Raw genomic sequence first — 19,688 nt, 5'->3', positions numbered from 1 at the left:
TCCATCCTATTAAACGCCCTTCCTTTCCATCTAAGATCTCTCTACTAGATTTCTGATTGATCAAAGGAAACACCCCTTCCCCAGTCGACCTACAATCACGCTATGGAAAAGCGGGTGCAATTCCCCCTTTCCGCCACCCCCTCTCTCCCAGCCGTGAACTGGCCTGTGAACACAGCATCTCCACTGGGTAATGCAGCTGATCTTTCCTCTTTCTGCCAAATTTAAAAGGTTTCAATCCGCTTCGGCAGGTTTTAGTGCCAGTCCTGAATTCACTTAAAATTTCCCCCAAAAAAAAAAAAAAAAGAAGCAAAACGCTTTCTCCTCCAAACAGCCGAAACGTTACGTTCCCATCTCTCGGGCAGTAATAATTTACTTCATTGGTGTTCTACATAAAAGGAAAAAAAATGCTCTTAAAACTCATCTCGCACTCGAAACATATTTCCCTGTTTCCTGCAAGTGTTTTGCTAATGCACATCCACCCTTTCCTTCCCCCCCAAACCCTCCAGAAGCCATTCATCCCATTCAGAAAGACACTTCTCAGTATGCTTTCTTGGAAATGTGTTCACGTTGCCTCTGCAAGAACTAAAAAATCCAGTAGCCTTTCATGGTGTCAAAACCCCCGCTAAGGTTGGTTTCCAAAAACATTTGGGGGTTTGAAAACCAGTCAGACTATCTCTGCTCAAAAGATTAAGAGCTTGGGTTTAATTTTTTTTATTATTGTAAGGATAAGCATTTAACCCTCGGCATACGCCACCTCCGCTTGCATTTCTGACTGCTGTCTAGTCTTTTCCAGTTCGTTAGAGATATCAAATGGGTAAGATTTGCAAGCATTCTTCTGCACATACATCTCGTCTAAGTCCAATTCAAAACTTACTCAGTTTCCATCATTTCAAAGTGCAATATCATAACATATTAAAAAAGGAACAAATATTAAGAAATTGTACCTATTTTTTTTTAAAGTTATAACTAGAATATGCTGGAATATTTTGGCTTTTTTTTTCTTATAAATAATGAAGACACTGACATTTTCTTTGTGTGTGTGTGTGTGTGCTTGTGAAGCTAATAGATCATCTCCACGAGACAGCCAGCGATGATGAACTGCAATACGTTATTACTGAAAGGGGAAGGTTCAAGCCAATATTCACACTGCAGTCAATGAAGAGTAAAGGGAGGGAAAGCAGTGATGTTCTGGAGAAAGGTAGAAGCCACATGGTATTAGCAGGAACAGCCTCCTTCACTGACAGGCTGCTCTTGAGGCTTTTCCAGTTTTATGTCAATCACTGGAAGAAGTAAGTTAAGGCAAACAGATATCCAATTCGGTCTCCCTACCAAGCACAGGTAGGGCAGGACTTCGACTGGCATTTTCAGTTCAGTATTTCCCACCAAAATACTTTAAAAGTATTTTCAAAAGCTCTTGAAAAGACCAGCTTCAAACCAAAGCCGAGATACAGGCTTCTCAGAAGCCCCTCTTGCCCTGGCATGTTCTTAAGTACGTAGCAGAAACAACGTCAGACCCCAAATGCCTGTCTCTAACCAAAGCCTGCTTTTCCCTAGTGATCTCTTCTTGTTCCAAAGCGATTGCTAGAGTAATTAAAGATCTATACACTGAAGCGTCTAATCACTGTTTTCAGAGGGAACCAGTAATGGCTCCAAAATCCCCAGTTTCAAATAAATGCTAGACTCAGTCTTCCAGCACTGAGAGCAGCACCTCCAGCTGATGGGCATCCAGGAGGGGGGTCAACCTGCTGGCTCAAGGAACAACTAAGCCCTGGAGATAGCAGGAGCCTGGAGGAACCCATGGAAGGACAGCTCGCTTCCTTCTCAGACTCCTCCTCCCCTACGCTTCACAAGCAACTGGCAAGTACTTCCCTCTCACTCCCCTGTCTGCACTCAGCTTTGGGGCAGGCAGAAGAGCCGGTCTGGGTTTGAATAAGGGGTGTGAATACAGTTGGCAGTGTGTGCTCTGCTAAGAGAATCCCCCAGCAACATATTCTAGCGAGGCCATTCCTTCTCACACTGTGCGCATCGCTAACCCCCGAGTACTCACACCACCCGCAGCTCGCAGATGCGATGCTCTGTACATGCCATCCTGAACTTTCCCATCAATCTTTCCTCCAGTTAAACTGCTCTGCTCACCCCACCGCCAGCCCGTGAAACCCCTGCCGTCTCCCTGAACTCGCCCCTCACAAGGACAGCTAATATCCAACAAGAACATAAGGTCGCTGGAGACCTTGCTGGTCTGAACCAGCTTGTGATAAACTCCTCCCTTTGTGGCACTCGAATTCCCAACTGATGCCCTTCAATTACAATGCTTACGTAGCCTTTCACAGGAGGAGCTTTGAACACTAATCCCCAAATCCGACTCACAACAGTTCAGCACAAGTCTCAAGCGTTTCTCTTATCAGTTAACACAGACAAATAGGTCACACAGCTGGTACTTCCAATTTATTTCTTTAGGGAGTTGAAGTTGCTTTTTATAAAGGTTGGGAGAAAATCAACTTAAAAAGGGAAACAAGACCAATAATTCATCTCAAATATTTGGTCCATTTGTTTCGCTCATCTAAACCTCGATACACATTTAAGAGTCACAGATGCTCGAAATGAGCCTTGCCAGCTTCATCACCGAGCACCAGCAGTTCAAGATCCTTGAACCCTCAATGTTCTGCAAAAAAGTCTATGGAGAATTCGCCCATTAATCCTAGCACAGCTGCCTGGGAAACAATTATATTCCATTTCTGCTATCTGCAGTCTGCAGGGAGTCAAATTCAAAGTGCCCCTATTACACCCCCATTTAGAGACTGGTGATCAAACTCCCTGATAGGGAAACTGCAGGCCCATCAGCCAGTGCCTGTGCATTCTACCACCATCCTCATGAATATTGTTGCTCATTAACCTTTTGGTGATCTGTACAACGAAATATTTTTGATCAATCAAGTCCGTATCGCACAAAGCTTGTGCCTTAGCAGTTGAAATCCACAGCTTCCTAAATTCTCCTTTCCCCTGCAGTAAGATGCAGTAAGACGCTCTCCAGGAGATGTAGTTTCAGCACCAGACTTGCCCCCTCCCACAGTTCCTGCCGCATCCTTCTTCCAAAGCACCATTTCTCCTCCATTTACCAGCTGCCAGCTACATGATCCCTGCTGCAAATAAAACTGACAACCCTGAAAAAGTTCCTCTTCTCAAAAAAGCTCACCCACTTCTAGCATCTCGTCAACTTTTTCAATCAAGATGCAATGCAACCCCTCTTTGCTCCCACCTGGAAGTACCCACCGTGATTTCCCCCACTCTTTGCCCATTCACCTCCCATCCAGCACTCTTGCTGCAGGAGGAGCTGCGTGCAAAGGCAGGCAGCCCTCTCCACCTTCTGCATTACCTTTCCTCTCTAACCCAAGTGAGCAGAAACAGGTATTCAGGTGGAGCAGAGATTGTAGGAAGTGGCTCAGTTACCACAGAATTTCTTTCACCTTCAGAGCTATGCTGAACAACCACAACTGCTCCTACGGTTTTGTCACCAGCCACCCAACAAAAGCACCTACATGGGCTTAACTGCCCTCCCCAAACACACCCAGCTGGCCAGGTAAGAAATTCAGATTTAGCCATACTGCTTGTTACGCAGAAAGCTTTATCCCTTTTTCATCCCTCATTCCACCACCTTTCCCTTTCCCAAGGCTGATCCCTTCAGTTGAGTCTTTTCCTCCCTCAGACCATAGAGATGCCTGCCCAGAGCTGTCTGGGGTCAAGCACTGCACCAGGCTGCCCTGGGAGGTTATGGGATCTCCATCCTTGGAGATTTCTGAAGTTTCCCTGAACATGATCCTGAGAAACTGGCCTGATTTTGGAGTTAGCCCTGATTTGAGCAGGAGAGTTGGAGAAGGGACCTACAGAGGTCCCCTCCAACCTAGCTTATTCTAGGATTCTGCAATTCAGATCTACAAGAGCCGCAGACTTTTTTTTCAGGCCTCTGCAGCTGTTTTCTCCCACTTCATAGTCTCCCCCTCCCTCCCCACATCCAACCTGCTCAAACGCCAAGCAAAGAATCTTTCTGGATCTGTTTGCACCCTTCTGCACCTTCCCGTTGTCCTCCCCTCAGCTTTCATTCAGCTGTTCTCACTTTTATACTACCTCATAGCCCTAAGCATCCCTACTTCCCCTGCTTTACAGTAGAGGCCTCCACCCTTAACACTCCTAGTCCCAGCCTTCTACTCCACCAAGCCTTCTTCCTCAGTACTTCAAGCTCGAAGGTTACTTGCCCCTATTCCCCCTCTCAGGTCTCTTTTTGGGATGTCCATAAGCTGACTGAGGGATGCAGGAGAGAGATTGCTCCCTCCTTCTTCATCCTTGTTATTCAGGGCCTGCATTTTCCTCATCCACGGTAATGCCTGGCAGCGCTTTGCCACCACTGAATTGCAGCACAGACGCATAAAGGATACTGTCTTCTCTACTTTTGTCTTGTGTGCTTTCCATTCCAGGCAAGGCAGCTGCCACGCGTCGGAAAAGCTGCAAAAAACACACAGGGAACAGATCAAAACAATCATACTTTAAAGAGTGCACACCCCAGCTGATACAGTTCAAACAATGATTCAATACATCCTTCGGTACTATTTACACTGCTTACACCAAAAAGCCTGACACCAAATATAACCTTTATTCTTAGGAAATGGCAAACCACATTTTTGTTGTTATTGAAGATAAATGTTACTGGCTACAAGCAGCAAACCTTCTACCACCTTCTCCGCAAATATGCTCTGTTTGGAATCCAGCATTTCCACCTCACATCTGGCACAGTCCATAGACCTCAACAACTTCCCCATGTCAGGTGGGAACTCGACCTTCACACCTCCACGGACTATTAGTTACACAGGAGCATGGACACACTGATAAAGTCAAACACAGTAAGTCTGTCACCAATATTGGCCAAGCTGGCATGTACAGAAGAGCTTCAGAATAGGGCATGCACGTAATGACATCCCTTAAGCATCTTCTTCCAGGCTCCACGTATCTGTGGCTCAGGCTCCCTATGAACCCAGACAAAGGATCTTTCTTTCAGGCATTTGCCCAATCCTTTTCTGAGCACCCTCAACTTTTGGTGTCCACTCCATCGTTATTGTACGTCCAGCCCACACACACGGTATAAAACACAGAACAGGAACATGTGTCAAGTGCACTTGCAATCCCAAAGCAGTTGTCCTACCTCTCACTTGGACGCTCTTGCAGTTTCTTAGCTCCAAATTCTCTTCATAGTTTTATTCAACTTGAAGGAGGCTGAGAGGTAAGACTGAATGGGACCAGTTCCCTCTCCCACATTTCCTACCTTTGCCCCCAAGGCTCAGACTTGCGGTTCCCACCACATGGCATTTCCCTAACCCTCTGGGTGAGGAGCCTAAGATTTGCCCACTACTAATGAATGAGAATTCACTTGAATTTCCTGAGCCCGTAATAGTCTTCTCCTGCACAGGAACAGCACAGTTAAGGACTGTCCTTCAGCTGAGTGTGATTTCTCTGAGAAGCTGCCATGTTCAATTGGTAGGAACCACACAAGTTTCAACAGTAGCATTCTCTTCTTTGTGTGCCTCGGTGAGTGTGTGCACAGAAGGAGGGGAGGACAGGACAAATCTGATGGACAGATGAATAGCCTTTGCTCTTCATCAGGGTTATCAAATGATTACCTAATTGTTTCTTACCTTTGGAGAACAGCCCTAGTAGAGTTTTGGTCCCATGCTGATGTGCTTAGCACACACCCAGGTACAAAAGCATCTGACATACATTGCATTAATGTTTTTACACCATTACAGACATTCTTACTACTATATATTTCTTGCCTGCACATCATCAAGCATCCAGGACACTAGATGTTTCCAAGCACCCAACACCTCTGTCCATCAGTGTGTTAAAATCACCCCACTGCATGCCCAACAGCAGCTCGGGAGTCCCAAAACTCCTGGTGCAAGTCTGACATCAGCCTTAATGTGTTAAATTGACATTATTGCACATTATCTCAGTCCTCTCCTCAAATGACACAAAGCTAAACCATTTATTCCCAGTGACCCACTTTCCACAGAAAACTGAGCCAAGCCACTGTCTGTCTGTTTATATTATGAATGTAGGTACCTGAACAGCTTTGCAGACCAGTGCCCAAGTGCTTTTGCAAATTTGGCCCCAAGCATCCAAATGACGCTGGGAAGACATTAAGACAACTTTATCAGCTTGACAAGTACTGCCCAAGCTAATCACGAACAAGCCCCCAGGTTTGTCAGGTGGGGCTGTGACCCTTGCAGGGCAATAGTACAAACACACTATGCTTGTTGGTGTCTGACCTTTGCTGTCACCACTATCTGTTACTGACTGAAGAGACTACTACATGAGGAGAAGACAAAACTGACAGATGGAAGGCAGCAAAGCTGCTTTTCATTGCAATTCCCTCACAACCACTCTAGAGACCATCTCCAGCATCCTCAACCCTTTTTCACCAACAGCAATACCATTTTGTGGGCATACACTGAAATCTGGACTGAAACAAGGATATGGGTCTGGAAAGTCAGTTCTTGATGTATCTCACTAATTCTAGCCAAAAATTTCAAAGCAGAAAAGCTTAGTATCCCCATCTAAGTTTCTATTAACCTCTGCCATTATCCTGAGCCTCCCAGCCTCACTGAAAAGTTCAGGCAAATTTTCATATACCAACAACGAAGAAACAAAGACCATGTCAAAATTCCAGATGCTGAACTGTACTAGCCACCAATGCTGAACAGACAGCAGGAACGCACGACCACCCAAAAGTATAAAAGCAAGAGAGACTTCCTGGTCAGAATCAAGATAATTTTGACACAGGGAGAAGCTAGACATTGATCTAATTGTAATCCTTGTACAAAAAAGTGTCCCATCAATTGAGCTCACCACTTCTTGTTACTGTATCTGCTTGCTCATCTCATCACCACTCTTCACTCTTAATTCTGCTTGAAAAAGCAATGTGACTATCATTTTCCAAGCATTTTAAAACTAGTCAGACATGAGCACTTTGGCTTATAAGAATGAAATGGTGGAGAAGAAAGAAGCTGCAGACTTTCAGAGCTATCTCTCATCACATCCTCACGATCAGCATTATTTTTCCTTGCCATTCCAATCAGGTAAGAGGACAGCACTGCCAACCTTCTTAGCTTCATTACTTTTCAAAAGGCTTTTCATTCACTCAGTATAGAACTAGACTATTCATTGTAAGGTTTTTTGCATCTTGGAGATGATCAGGGAAGTAATTGATACTCAATCTCATCTTCCTCTGGAAGCCTTAAAAGTTTTAGTACTATATTTGAATCCACAAGCACTTTGCAGTCTCGATGCTTTCTTTGCCTGTAACAGTCTTCAATATACTTCCCGACTTGATCACATTTGGGTACAAAAGGTTCTGACTCTCCTTCTTTACTGGGCTTTGTCCCTAAAATTACTTCTACTCTCAAAATGTCCAATATTCAATGAGCTTTCACAGGTTGATTAACGGATCTCAACTTCAATTTTACGAAGGAAAACAGCTTTATGACTTCTGGGCAAAAAAGAAAAAAGGCTTACTGGACAGCCACCAGACTGCACTGCAAAATATTCAAATATCATCTACAGTTATGCTTTCAGAAGTGTACTGGTATGCCAGTGCATAAATAGATGATATGGTAAACTCTGCTCCGCTCTGGCACATCACTTCATAGCTACATCTATCCCTATTAGCTCTGCAGGGGAAGATCTGTTAAACCTCTTGCCCCTCTAACACACATGTTCCGGCTGATACGCAAGTGATACATTAGAGGTAAAGAATGGAGCAAATGAGCTTACCTACCCTTCCACTACACTGCTTTTTTTGCTCATATTCTGCAGAAGATTAGTAATTTTGACCCAGTTCTTGATGCAGAAGGTTTGAGGGGAAAAAAGATCCCTCCCATCAGTTTTAAGGACAGATATGCAACAGAGGTTGGCACAATCCTACCAGAATGTGCCTAAATTAAGATGCTCGCTTGCTATCTTTGCTCTGATAGGAAGAGGGAAATGCATCATTTCATACAGGTCTTTGCTGATTTCACAGGCTTTGAGACCCTAGGTGAAAACAGCATTAAAAAAAAAAAGTTTTAAACTGCGGCATTGCTATTTATTTCCCCCTTATACAATATGTAGAAAGTGAGCGATGCAGAGGGGAGGGGGTGGGGAGTCTTAAAAAAACTCAGCTGATGGGAACCAACTGGAATTACTGCATTTAAACCAAGCTGCTGACAGTGTTTAAAAGATAGTAATCCTTTCTTTACATTAAGACCAGGAATAAAATCATGCCTTTAGCAGTATTCCTCCCCTAAATTATTTGACTAAAATAAGGAATTTGGCAACTAAGAAAATCAACTTACTTTCTTATTAACCTTCTGCTTATCAGCCACAGCATATGTGAACAAATCCAATTAGGGAAACTTCACGATGGTTAGAAAGCAGCCTTCTATGCGGGCACATTACTGCTTTGCAGTGCCTTCAGGACCCAAGCCAGCAGTCTTATCTCACTGAAAAAGGTCGCAGGCAGTTGCGCACATATATGCATATATAATATAGTATATATATACACACATATATGTATATATATTTGTGCATATGTGTATGCGTATAAAAACACATGCATTGGTGAGCATTCAGGACTTTTTTCCCAAGGCAGGAGTTAAATGCAGCCATCTGAAAGACTGAGTCACACAAAGTCTCTTTCAGCATTCAACCCTGCAATCTCCTTCCTGATTAAACTCCAAAAAAACCCCTCATCTCTCGCCATTAGTTTCAACTCATTTGCCAAACTGTGCCTCTCCTACTACTCCAGCCAACAAATCCCCAACAGATCAGTGTCACAAACGACTGTAGGCATAAAACAGTTTTCACTGTAACACTCCTGCAGCAATATGGAAAGGACAGGAGGATCACTGTCCAGATGGAAAAGCCAGGCAAGAAACCTGTTCCCCAACGCAAAGCAAACAAAAATGTTTCCCTAATTCTCATTCTCTGAGGAGAGCAGTGCAACTCAAAGAATAATTCTTGCCCATCAGATAGACAAAAATCAAAAGACAGGAGAAAGAGCCAAGCTGCTAGATGCAGCCAGCTCCGTGAAAACAGGGTTACTCAAGGGGCCATGGTCCTTTAGCTAGTGCCGTGAGAAAGTTTTTCTGCCAAATACCATATTCAGCCTGTGGCTCTTTGAGAGCAAACGTGAAGTGTGCCAGGTACCGCTGTAAGGAGGTCTTCAGGGCTCTCCCTCCCCTCTCTTTCTACAAGACAGCAAAATGAACCCTGACATATTCTGGGCATGAAATCCACAGACTAACAATAAGATTCCCTGAAATACAGACTGCCGAGATAGAGCATGAATCTCTAAGTCTTCTAAAGCTTATTCAGGGCTGACAAATAAAATGAATCAGAGACTACGATTCTCTGCATTAACTCAAGCAAGTTATCTACTTCTCTCCTCAGTCCTAAGGCTCCCCTGGCAATCAGCCTTTGCTGAAACTTGCAGGATCCAAAAGCCAATTTTTTCCCTCAATTTAACCCCAGAACAATACTATCACCATTTTTACTCCGTAATAATCATCCACTCATTTTTCCTTCAACACCCCCTCCCCAAAGCCAGAAGGAACAGTAAGTGTATAGGACCCTGGTGACTGGAGACAGCTCTACCTTAACAGATCCAACAGCACACAGCAGCTCTACGTTACAATCTAGTTTGACAGTGTGCAACTAGAAAAGATGACGCTTGCCCCAGAAGCTCATCAGATCAGTCCTCGGGGAAAAGAAATGCCAGAGAAGTCATAAAATGAAAGCCTGCCATGTCCAGGCTTCAGCCAGCACGTACATAGACTGCAAATCCTCTTAATTCTCTGCAGAGACTACATGGAGATCCATGTCTGAGCCTCTAAACCAAGCCACAGGTTACTCACTTCCACCTCAGTCCGCAAGTACTGTGCTACCTGAGGTGCAGTCTTCTGAGCTGTCCCCTTTCATGCCACAGGGGAATGGCAAAAAAAGCCTGTCAGCACTATGTTCCCCTCTATTTCTTTGTTGGTAGAAGATCCTGGCATTGAAATACATGCTGTTTGAAGTATGGTGCAACTCACCTTCTGGAGTCACACTATAAAGCCAGGCACTCTGGATTTGTAGGATAGCTACAGCGAGCACAGAGCTGAAGACAGCGCCCTTTTCGTGTTATCAGTGCTGCCTTCCAGCAGAAAAGGATGAACAAGAAGCTAAAAGTAGCACACAAGGTCAAAAGTACCGTGGCTTCCCACTGACGGCTAGCAAACAAGTGACACAGCCGAGGAGGTGAAAAAGTCTTAGCCATTACTCTCCCCGAGCAGGACAAGAAATTAAGCTTCTTCCATATCCTTAATGGGGCAAATACTGATTCTGAAACCTTGTGGACAGCATCCCTTGAAGAACCCTAGTGCTTGGGCAAATACAAGTAGCACTAGCACTAAGATTCACCACCTGTGAGATGACATTATTCTTCAACGTCTGACCAAGACCGGAATAAGGTTCCCACGTACTGGCTAGTGCCCCACGGCATCTCTGCTGCCTCTGCTCCAGCTAACTCTGCCTGGCAGTCAGACCTAGAGCAGTGAAGGCAGATGGGTTGCAAGTCATGTCTCCAGGACTTGCCTGCACACAAGTGACACTGGAATTCACATCTCTGACCTGAAAGACAGGATGGAAAGAAAGCGAGGAAGCTATGGTGGGCCATACAGGAGGCATCAGTGAAAACAAGAGCTCACTCTGGAATTGGTAGCACCAAGATGTCTACATCCGACACCCCACAGAAACCAAAACCTTAATGTGAAAGGGATGGAAATGCAAAGAAGCCAACAATGGAGGACTGAGGGTTCAACTTCATCCCAAGTCTCCTTCTGTATTAACTTGTGCTATTCCTACCTCTAACCCAGGGCACAGGATTTAGATCCAGGAGACAGATTTTGTGCTGGGAAAAGAGGACAGGGGAAACAGCAGCGTTTCGTCAGCTTTTCTGAACTGCTCAAGGCTGCCAAGTGAAGAACTGACAACCTGAGAAGTTTTAATACTGGGAGGCGACAGTTTTGTGTGGAAGAAAAAACTAAACAAAACAAACCAGTTCATATTCTCTAATCTACAAATTTCAGTCGTACGCAGTATCAAAGCTGCATGGTAATTGCTAAATCTGAACTTACACCCTACTGGACAAACCAATGACTCATCACTAGTCTAAGATTCACCTTTACATTAATATTTAATATCCGGCACTAGGTGACCTTAATTTTTACATAAATGTGTTTCATTATATGTAGACTTTGTATCTAAAATAATTTGACACTTGAATTAAAAATCCTGTATGAAAATTAACTTGGACAGTAATTGTTCTGCAGAATCAGAATGTATTACAGATAGAAGTTATCAGTTAGGGGAAGGCCAAATTTGCATTCAGCTTATTAAAGAAAGATTTTATACAGGTTACGGGAAGCGTATCCATTCTGCAGTTGTACCCATACGCTTTCCCATTTCATTGGGGAAGAATTTATTGACAAGTTAGTAAAATAAATTCACACCATTCAATAGAGAAGCTGGAAAGAAAATAGACAACTAGGTAACTACTGGTATCAAAGTCTTATCCTTGGAGAATTGTTTCAACAACTACTTATTAAACTAATAAAAAAATGAGAGTTTCAAATATTCTGCAGTATAGAATAGCTTTGAAGTTCCTGAAAATCCCAGACCATGCCTGCAACACAAGGATCAAAACTTAGAAGAAAAATCCATTTTTAGTTCTTTTTGAATAACCACTCGTATCTTTTGTTTTGATATTTTACACAGAGAATGAAGTCACTTAAAATCTGTCTTCTTGTCCAGTTCTGAGAAGACTTCACACTACATGAAGCACCCACTCGGATCATGATGCAGTGATACGTAACAGCCCCAAGTTTTTTAGATACTACTGTTTATTGACGTTAGTGAAGAACAAGAATTATGTCTCAGAACACCAAATCTTCCATTTAATACAGAGGGAACTAGCCCCTATGTTCCCACTACCACTTTTTTTTTCTGGAGCTGAATTACCAAACCTATTTTCTCACAGAAGTAGTCTTGCAGCATGTAACCTGGCAATTGAATTCAGAGGCATAATTTGTCTAGACCTCCGTTATACAAGAATTTTCTCTACAGTGTGTGCAAGTGGCTACAGCTACAGAAATGGCTTTATGCTCTGACAATCTCATTAGTACAATCCCTTAACGGCTTCAGCATAAAACACAAAAAGGCAAAATTTGTTCCTTCATAATGTATTAAATGGAGGTACCACCCTTCATGATGAAGGCTGTGGTAGCTTTACAAAGCACATGTTTTATTAAATGACAGTATCTTATGCCAAAATGGACTACAGGCATACCATACAAGATTCTCCTACTTACCTCTCAAATCATCAGGGCTCCAATTGGCCCCAAAAGCTACAAGCTACCTTACAGGCTTGGACATGGACTTCTGGAAACGTGTCAGCTGCACAGCAACTCCCTCAAGGAAAGAGGGAGTATAGAGCTTCATCATCATCGTCATTCCTCTCAGCGAGACAACTGCTCTCAAGTGCACACCCCCTAGTCTAAGTAAATATTAAGGATTCCAGCACAAAATCCAAGCCTTAATTACAAGCCAGCCTCTGTGTTGTGGCAGGATAATTGGTGGACCCTGGAACCGAACACTTTTATGCTTGCTAATGCACTGAAATGCAGAGCTAAGTTAACATGTCTAATTATTCCATTATATAGGGAACAATTTTGCTACTAATATTAAAATCTCCCTTGACTTTGTATAACAGACCCTTTAGTCCTGTCTATAATGTACAAAGTAATTCATAACTCTGTTTTAGCAACTCCTGATACAATTCTGCATACAAACTATTTGTGTAACTACATATATAAAATATACTTGTGATTAAATACATACACGTGTGTGTGCACGCATTTGCTCTGTGGAGACACCCAAGAATGAATGTCTTCTACATCTTGCATCTACTGCTTTTCCTCCTACCATAAGACCAGCTGCCAAATGCTTTAGCAGTCACGACTCCATATAAGAAATTGCTAGATCAATGAAAAAGCAGTATCCCATTATGCACTGAGTCAGTAGGGATTTACAGCTCTAGCTCTCTATTGATGATCTGCTAGTAAGTATATTTGGATGCATAACTAATAAGCTCAAACAAAATTTCTTTCATGTAAACACCAGATCAGTTCCACAGTGTTTACTACTTTTACCAGTTCACCGTTTGCCAAGTGATTTATCTTCATTAACACAAGTGCTAAAACTTCAACGAGCAGGTCAGAATTTAAAGAGCCGCAGCTCATCTCACAACATAAACTCTAACTTCACTGCAGTTGCATCAGCTCAAAAGACATTTCACTGCTTTCCCTGATTCAAAAGCAGCTCATCATCTACCAGAAATAAATAGCTTCAGCTGTCCAAAAACATTTGCTCACACTTTCAGTGCCTTCCAACAGAGTGGGAACACCAGTTTACATTGTCTCACTGTACAGTGGAAGCATTTTAAGCTATCACATTCCTCCTTAACTGGTTTGCCCCACATGCTTTCACTGAATCGATAACAGAACCAGTCCTCAGACCTGTGTTTCCCCAACTTTTTGGCTCATGCCTTAATCCCTTCAATTTAAACACCAAATCTGGATTATCAAGAATCCAGGAAGGTAGGATTCCGTATCCACAAAGCTTCTGCAGTAATTCCTCTTTTCTAAGGGGAAAGAAGTTCCAAGTCATTTGCTGCAAGGTCAGGGATCCTTCTGAACCTCAGCCAACAATTCACCTCTGAGATGTTGCTTGCTGCGTATGGACTACAAATGTCCCTGTGACACCCTCTGCAAAGGCTTCCCAACATCTAGGGAAGTCCTATTTCCACAACGGTGCGCTAACAGAAGTAGTCTCAGGGCTGGTTGCAGCCAACACATTACTCACCTGTTTTACATTGTATCCTGCTTTTGCACTAGTTTCAATGAACATTACATTCAGCTCTTTGGCTTTTCTTTCTCCTTCCTCAATGGACACTTGTCTGTGGAAGATAACACAGAATTAGGAAAAAAACAGACAACCAAGACAAACACCTTGAAAATTAAGATTTTAATCTTCAACCCAAGAAGGTGACTGCTTCATTACAGTTCTGAAAGCATTTAATGTTTTCTTCCCTGCATACAGACGCCACATACTGAGCACAGTTGTGGACAAGTATCACCATTTCATCCTATCAGATGGACTTTATGGCACACCTGGCTCCTAAAGTAGAACTCAGCTTTCCAGGGGAACAGCTAAGTGGGCCAACTAGACTCGCCCAAATCCCTGTCGAGGAAGCTATGCTTTTATGTCTGAACAATCAGCAATCAATAGATTTCAATATCCAATAACACTTGTCAACTTGCAGTCTACCAAACTATTTTAACAAAGGACCAAGCGTAACCACTTCCTATCCAATTAATTTTGTCCTGTTTTCCCCTGGCAAGGTGTCCCACTCATTATGTGGTCTGCTACTGCAAAAACTGGGGGAAACTGCCAAACAAAAATCATGAGGTATATGAGGGGCGTATGTGTGCATAAACAGGTCTTAATAGGATGTTATAAATCTGAAGTAAGGGTCACAAGAGAAGCTATTCTGAGGAAACAGGGATTTCAAACAAATCCAGAATACTTCCCTCTCACGCTTTTGTTTTACCTCTGTGACTTTTTACTCGTTTGTGTTAAGAATACCATAAACCCAGAATAAGCAGAGTACACAATGCAGCAAAAGCTGAAGATGCACAACTTCTAATAAAAATATTTAAGTTTGCCAACTTATGAAAAACCCTGAAGAGTTTTAAAAGGGAGGATTACTTGCACCTATTGTTTTTATCTGAGCAAATCTTTCAAGCATGAATATTTGTAACGACTTTAGCTGATGCAGGTTGAAGTTAACACTCCATTCTCTCCTGACATCTGAACAAACTGGTGACAGTTTCTCAACTCATTCACAGCATCGTGCTGGAAAACTGTGCTTAACCAAATGAAAGAAGTTTTAAAATTGAGATTTCTCTAGTTGCAGCCATCTCCAGCATAGTTAAAACAAGCTTGAGCATTTTTTTTTTTTTGGGGGGGGGGGGGGGAAAAAAGGGGGGGGTGGGAATACAAGTGTTCTTTTTAAAATAGCTGTCTAGGAGAAAACAGCAGCAGATTAAGAAAAGCATTTGAAAGATGATTTATTCCTCCATACCTCTTATCTGCTAGATCTGTTTTATTTCCCACCAGCATAATGATGACATCGCTGCCCCTTTCCGTTCTGACATCATCAATCCATTTTGTTGTTTGCTGGAACGAGTTTACATCTAACAGAGAACAGTGGAGAGGATTATCACTGCAGGCATCCTTCCCAGATCACTGGTAAATACATCTGTAAGTCTCAAATAAAAGCTTCATATTCTCTGGAATTGGCATAATAGGGTGATGAAGAATCAGCAAGTGAAACCCTAAGTCTCCCACACTGAAGTATATGAAAACTTTGGCATTAAAATGGACTAGTACTTCATTACAGGTGAATTCAAAGCCAGGGATTGAAGTGAGTTGATCTATAATTTGGTTTTGACAGCGTCTAATCACTGTGTTTTAGACTAGTTCCCTTTTTTCAGTTCAACATAAAATATTTTATATAGAGAATGGGGATGTGATATTGCATTCTACACTGCTCATGACTTGCACACCTACAGCAAGAGGTTCCTACAGTTTAATTGCTTCTTAAAAGTACTTAATACCAGCTACGCATTTTGTACAGCTTAATCACTTTTTACTTGCTAGGTTCAGGATTTTCTCTAGGAAATATCAGGGTTATACAACATACTAGCAACTCCTGTATCATTGAACAGTGAGTTCAAAATAGTTTCCAAATCATTTGCATAGAACAAGAAATACAAATTTAACCTATCCACAGACACTTTTTCTTAATATACGTCCTTAAAAGCTGCAAAATAAGAATTTTAGGAAGCTATCCTGATCCAATGAGACAGTACGTTGTTTGAAAAGTTGCATCCCATAAGGAAAAATGAGTTGTATAGACGCTGCCATGGAGCTCAGCATTTGCCAGTTAGCTACCCAAAAAGCGTCAGAGTTGCCAAAGTAGTTTTCCGTACTTAAAAAAGGAGGGGTTCTGCAGCAGTTCTTGACAAGTATTGATTTTTTTTAATGGCTTCTACTGCATAGTAATATATTGTATGCTAGACAATCAAGACTTGATCACTTGCCAGTATCTTAATTCTTCTCTTTACTACCTGGTAATATTGAATTTGCTAGGTCAGTAAAAAAATTTTGAAGTTCACAGCTAACCTGTAATTTTAGCTCAAATGAAAGTGCTATTTTTAACAATTAAAGCTTTTATAGGCCCTTATTTTGCTGTAATCTTCTGTATTTATAAATCAAAGGACAAGCGCTTTTGCATTTGTATAGAATTAGGCCATTGCTCTCAGCCAATTCCAGTTTAGAACTGAAAGTGTCTGAAGGTTTAGTTCTCCTAGAACAAAATTTCTGTTCTGTGTAAATACAGAAAGCTAGTAAGTTAGGGGGCTCTGGATTGAGGGGAGGGACAGAAGGAGAAGGGTTGAAAAAGCACTAATATTTTAGTTCACAAAAATGTACATACCTTAGTAAGAAATGAAAGAGCAGTTGTTAAAGGATAAGGGCTTAGTGGTAAGTTTTAGATATTGCAAAATGTGAAAGTGACTGATTCAAATGAAAATGTGATGTTAATGCACTTCCCGCCCAGCCCATGCCCAGATTTTTTTTGAGGGGGAGGACAAATGGAGTGAAGCAAGCTACAGCTATCAGTGCAAAGTCTCTAATTTAAGAATTCAGATATCTATGAACATGATTCAGGTGTTTGAGACCAAAAGTCATACGTGATATTATGATGAAAAAGCAGATGAAAGAGGGTAAAGTGCAACAAGACCAGCCAGGACTCAAGGCTTCAGGAGAATGCAATAGGAAAGGGTTACAACATGATGTCATTTGTAAGACAGTTTATACATTACAACAGCAGCGATCAGGTGGCTAGCTTAAAACTCGACTACAATAAAAGAAAACGTTTTTTTTTCATGCCAGAATGAAGAACAAGCAGATGACTGTGATAGGACATGCAAAGCTAGGCTAAAGGATGAAAGGGGCAGAGTATTAGAAATGCAGAATTCCCCCCACTCACTTGTGATATCATAAACAACAACTGCAACAGTGGAGTCACGAATGTAGCTAGGAATCAAGCTCCTGAACCGTTCTTGACCTGCTGTGTCCCATAATTGCAACCGTACCTAACAAAATCAGTCAAACAAGCAAGAAAAATAAGAAAAAGGTCAAACCCAGTGCAATATACCTACTTGTGATATCGTAAACTACTACAGCAGCAGCAGAGTCACGGATGTAACTGGGAATGAGGCTACGGAAACGTTCCTGACCCGCAGTATCCCACAGCTGCAACCTGATCTGTGGGTGGGAGAAAATTAAAAAAGCCAAACTGCCACTAAAAATAAAAGAGTAAATAAATTTTACTTTTTGAAAAAAGCTAGATAAAAATTATAAACTCATGCAGGAGATGACTGGGGACTGGGAGCAGCAGCATACTGTCTCCTTTACAGCAATCTCTCCCAAGCGCTAGTAGTAGCCAAACTGGTATATGTGCACTTATCTTGGCTTTCTGCTGTCTTTGCTTTTTAAAAAACGCTTCCCTTCCAAAAGGGGAGAAATAGACCTGCTCAGCTTTCAAACTGAGAGGACCAACAAGAAAACTAAGGCAAATGTTCACCTGCAGTTCTGCATACACAAGATTTTCATGCTCTGCTGCTATCCTTCCTCAGGACTCACACATGTAACCTGGAGGATGATTAGTGGTGGAAGAATCAGACCACACACCATACTTCTAAAGAGCCTTCAGCTGCTGTCAAAGCACTGGAAAAGCTACTAATGTCTATTTTTCAAGGAGGATAAAAATGCTAGTTATTACTCTGTATTTAAGCCTTAGCCACACTGCAAAGTAGTATGCACACAGATGAGGTTGAATGTCTCTTACCATCAAGGTTCTGAAAGAAAAGGCAAGATATACTAAAAGCAACATGTATGGCAAGATGCGCAAGGGCCAGTTTTGCTATGGAAAGAACATCTCATCACTCAAGCACTTTCAATGCAATCACATTTATTGTGGGTTTATACAACACCATAAGCTTATGCAGCACTGCACAATTTGCTTCTGCAAATGGCTCAATGGCTGAATTTCTTAATTAAGAATCTGAGCTCATTTTAAACCACAGGCTTACTTCCAGAGAGGAGCGATTTCATTTCAGGAACTAGAACTGCATCGAGCTAAGAAACAAGTATCATTTGTGGATTACTATTGAAGGCAACCTTCTTTTTAAACAAGTAATATTAAGAATATCGAGCTAGCCGTTAACTGGCAACATTTGGCAAATTATATTTTATCTTTCTGTCTTGCGACTTCAAAAACTGAAGGGGTTAAGCATGGTCCCCTTCTCCAAATTCCCACCGTTATGCACCCCTCAAACTATCCGTATCATCCCTTTCTTCAAAGAGGATGACACTAGAGCACCTTCTGCCGCTTGTAAAATGGCACTCATGAGCCCTCCACAGATGAGCCAAACGGTGATTTCCCATTTCCCCAAAGAGAGAAGGGAGCCGTCTCCGCAGCACTTGTCAATCTGGAATCAGCTGGTAGATAAAGGCTCAGTCTGTACTTCCAAGCGATCTCAGAACTGTGGGCTGCACAATTACAACAGATGCTGATCCTCATTCCTACTGTACATAGAGAAGTGCAACAAAAATCTTACTCACTGTTCGATCCTCCAAATACATGGTTTTCGATAAGAAGTCAATGCCAATTGTTGCCTGTAAAAAAATGAAAAAACCAACACCTTTTAAATAAAACATCAGAACAACTGTAGTGATTTTCAGAAGAGTGAGCATTACTGCCACGTCAGAATTCAGTACCTGTAGCACATCTGCAAGAAAAATATGCTGGTTTTCTTACTTTCAAGATATAGCTCTATAAGTAAGATTCAATAAGCAGTTTCCTTAATATCCATAACCAGAACAGTATCTTAAAGCACAAAAAGTTGTTAACCTTAACTTCAGTTTATGCATATTGACAGTTTAATCCATACAGTCATATGGGTATCAGCAAGGATTTTTATGCATACGACCTAAGTTAGCATCCATCGACTGAAACAGGATATCTGGGCACACTGTATTCTTCCTGACTTAATGTATCTTAAAGTTAAGCCTTTTTCATTAAGGCTAAGGTGGACATCTTCACATCTGCTGCAACACAAGAGCGCGCGCGCACACATGGGCCTCAGCAATTACTAAGCTCAGTTAATACTAAAGCTCACTGCAGCATAACTGCATCCAAGTTTCTAGACACTAGTGGGAGCTTCACATAGAACATCCTTGTATCTGTTTAAGAGAAAGAGCAAAGCACTACTAAGTGCTATCAAGAGCTGCTTTTTAAATACAAGATCTTCATCCCATTTTTCAAGGCTGCAGTGAGGGTGAATCCAAGCTCTAGGAGTTCGTTTGCAGCAGGGACACAACCGAGTTGACCTGTTGGGGATATAAGGCTGCCCTGGCTTCAGCCGGAGAATGATGAT

At 42.1% G+C, this 19,688-nt stretch overlaps 1 protein-coding gene across 2 annotated transcripts in view; it reads right to left on the bottom strand.

Annotated features, from left to right (window-relative positions):
• Nucleotides 1-996: 996 nt before the first annotated feature.
• Nucleotides 997-19,688, bottom strand: part of RAB6A (RAB6A, member RAS oncogene family) — a 22,872-nt gene continuing 4,180 nt past the window's right edge. Inside the window, exons 2-7 of one of the 2 annotated variants that reach the window (XM_009577035.1) lie at nucleotides 18,874-18,927; nucleotides 17,409-17,514; nucleotides 15,266-15,377; nucleotides 13,984-14,077; nucleotides 4,431-4,497; nucleotides 997-1,280 (exon numbers count right to left, since the gene is read on the bottom strand). In XM_009577035.1, the coding sequence (XP_009575330.1) occupies nucleotides 1,216-1,280; nucleotides 4,431-4,497; nucleotides 13,984-14,077; nucleotides 15,266-15,377; nucleotides 17,409-17,514; nucleotides 18,874-18,927 (498 nt within the window). In that variant the 3' untranslated portion in view covers nucleotides 997-1,215. Of the gene's footprint in view, nucleotides 1,281-4,430; nucleotides 4,498-13,983; nucleotides 14,078-15,265; nucleotides 15,378-17,236; nucleotides 17,343-17,408; nucleotides 17,515-18,873; nucleotides 18,928-19,688 lie in introns of both variants that reach the window. The other variant, XM_009577036.1, reaches the window with a different exon arrangement.

The sequence above is a fragment of the Fulmarus glacialis genome, unplaced genomic scaffold, assembly GCF_000690835.1.
Source record: "Fulmarus glacialis isolate BGI_N327 unplaced genomic scaffold, ASM69083v1 scaffold12094, whole genome shotgun sequence".
NCBI classification, from domain to species: Eukaryota; Metazoa; Chordata; class Aves; order Procellariiformes; family Procellariidae; genus Fulmarus; species Fulmarus glacialis.
This window is presented reverse-complemented; position numbering and strand designations above follow the sequence as displayed.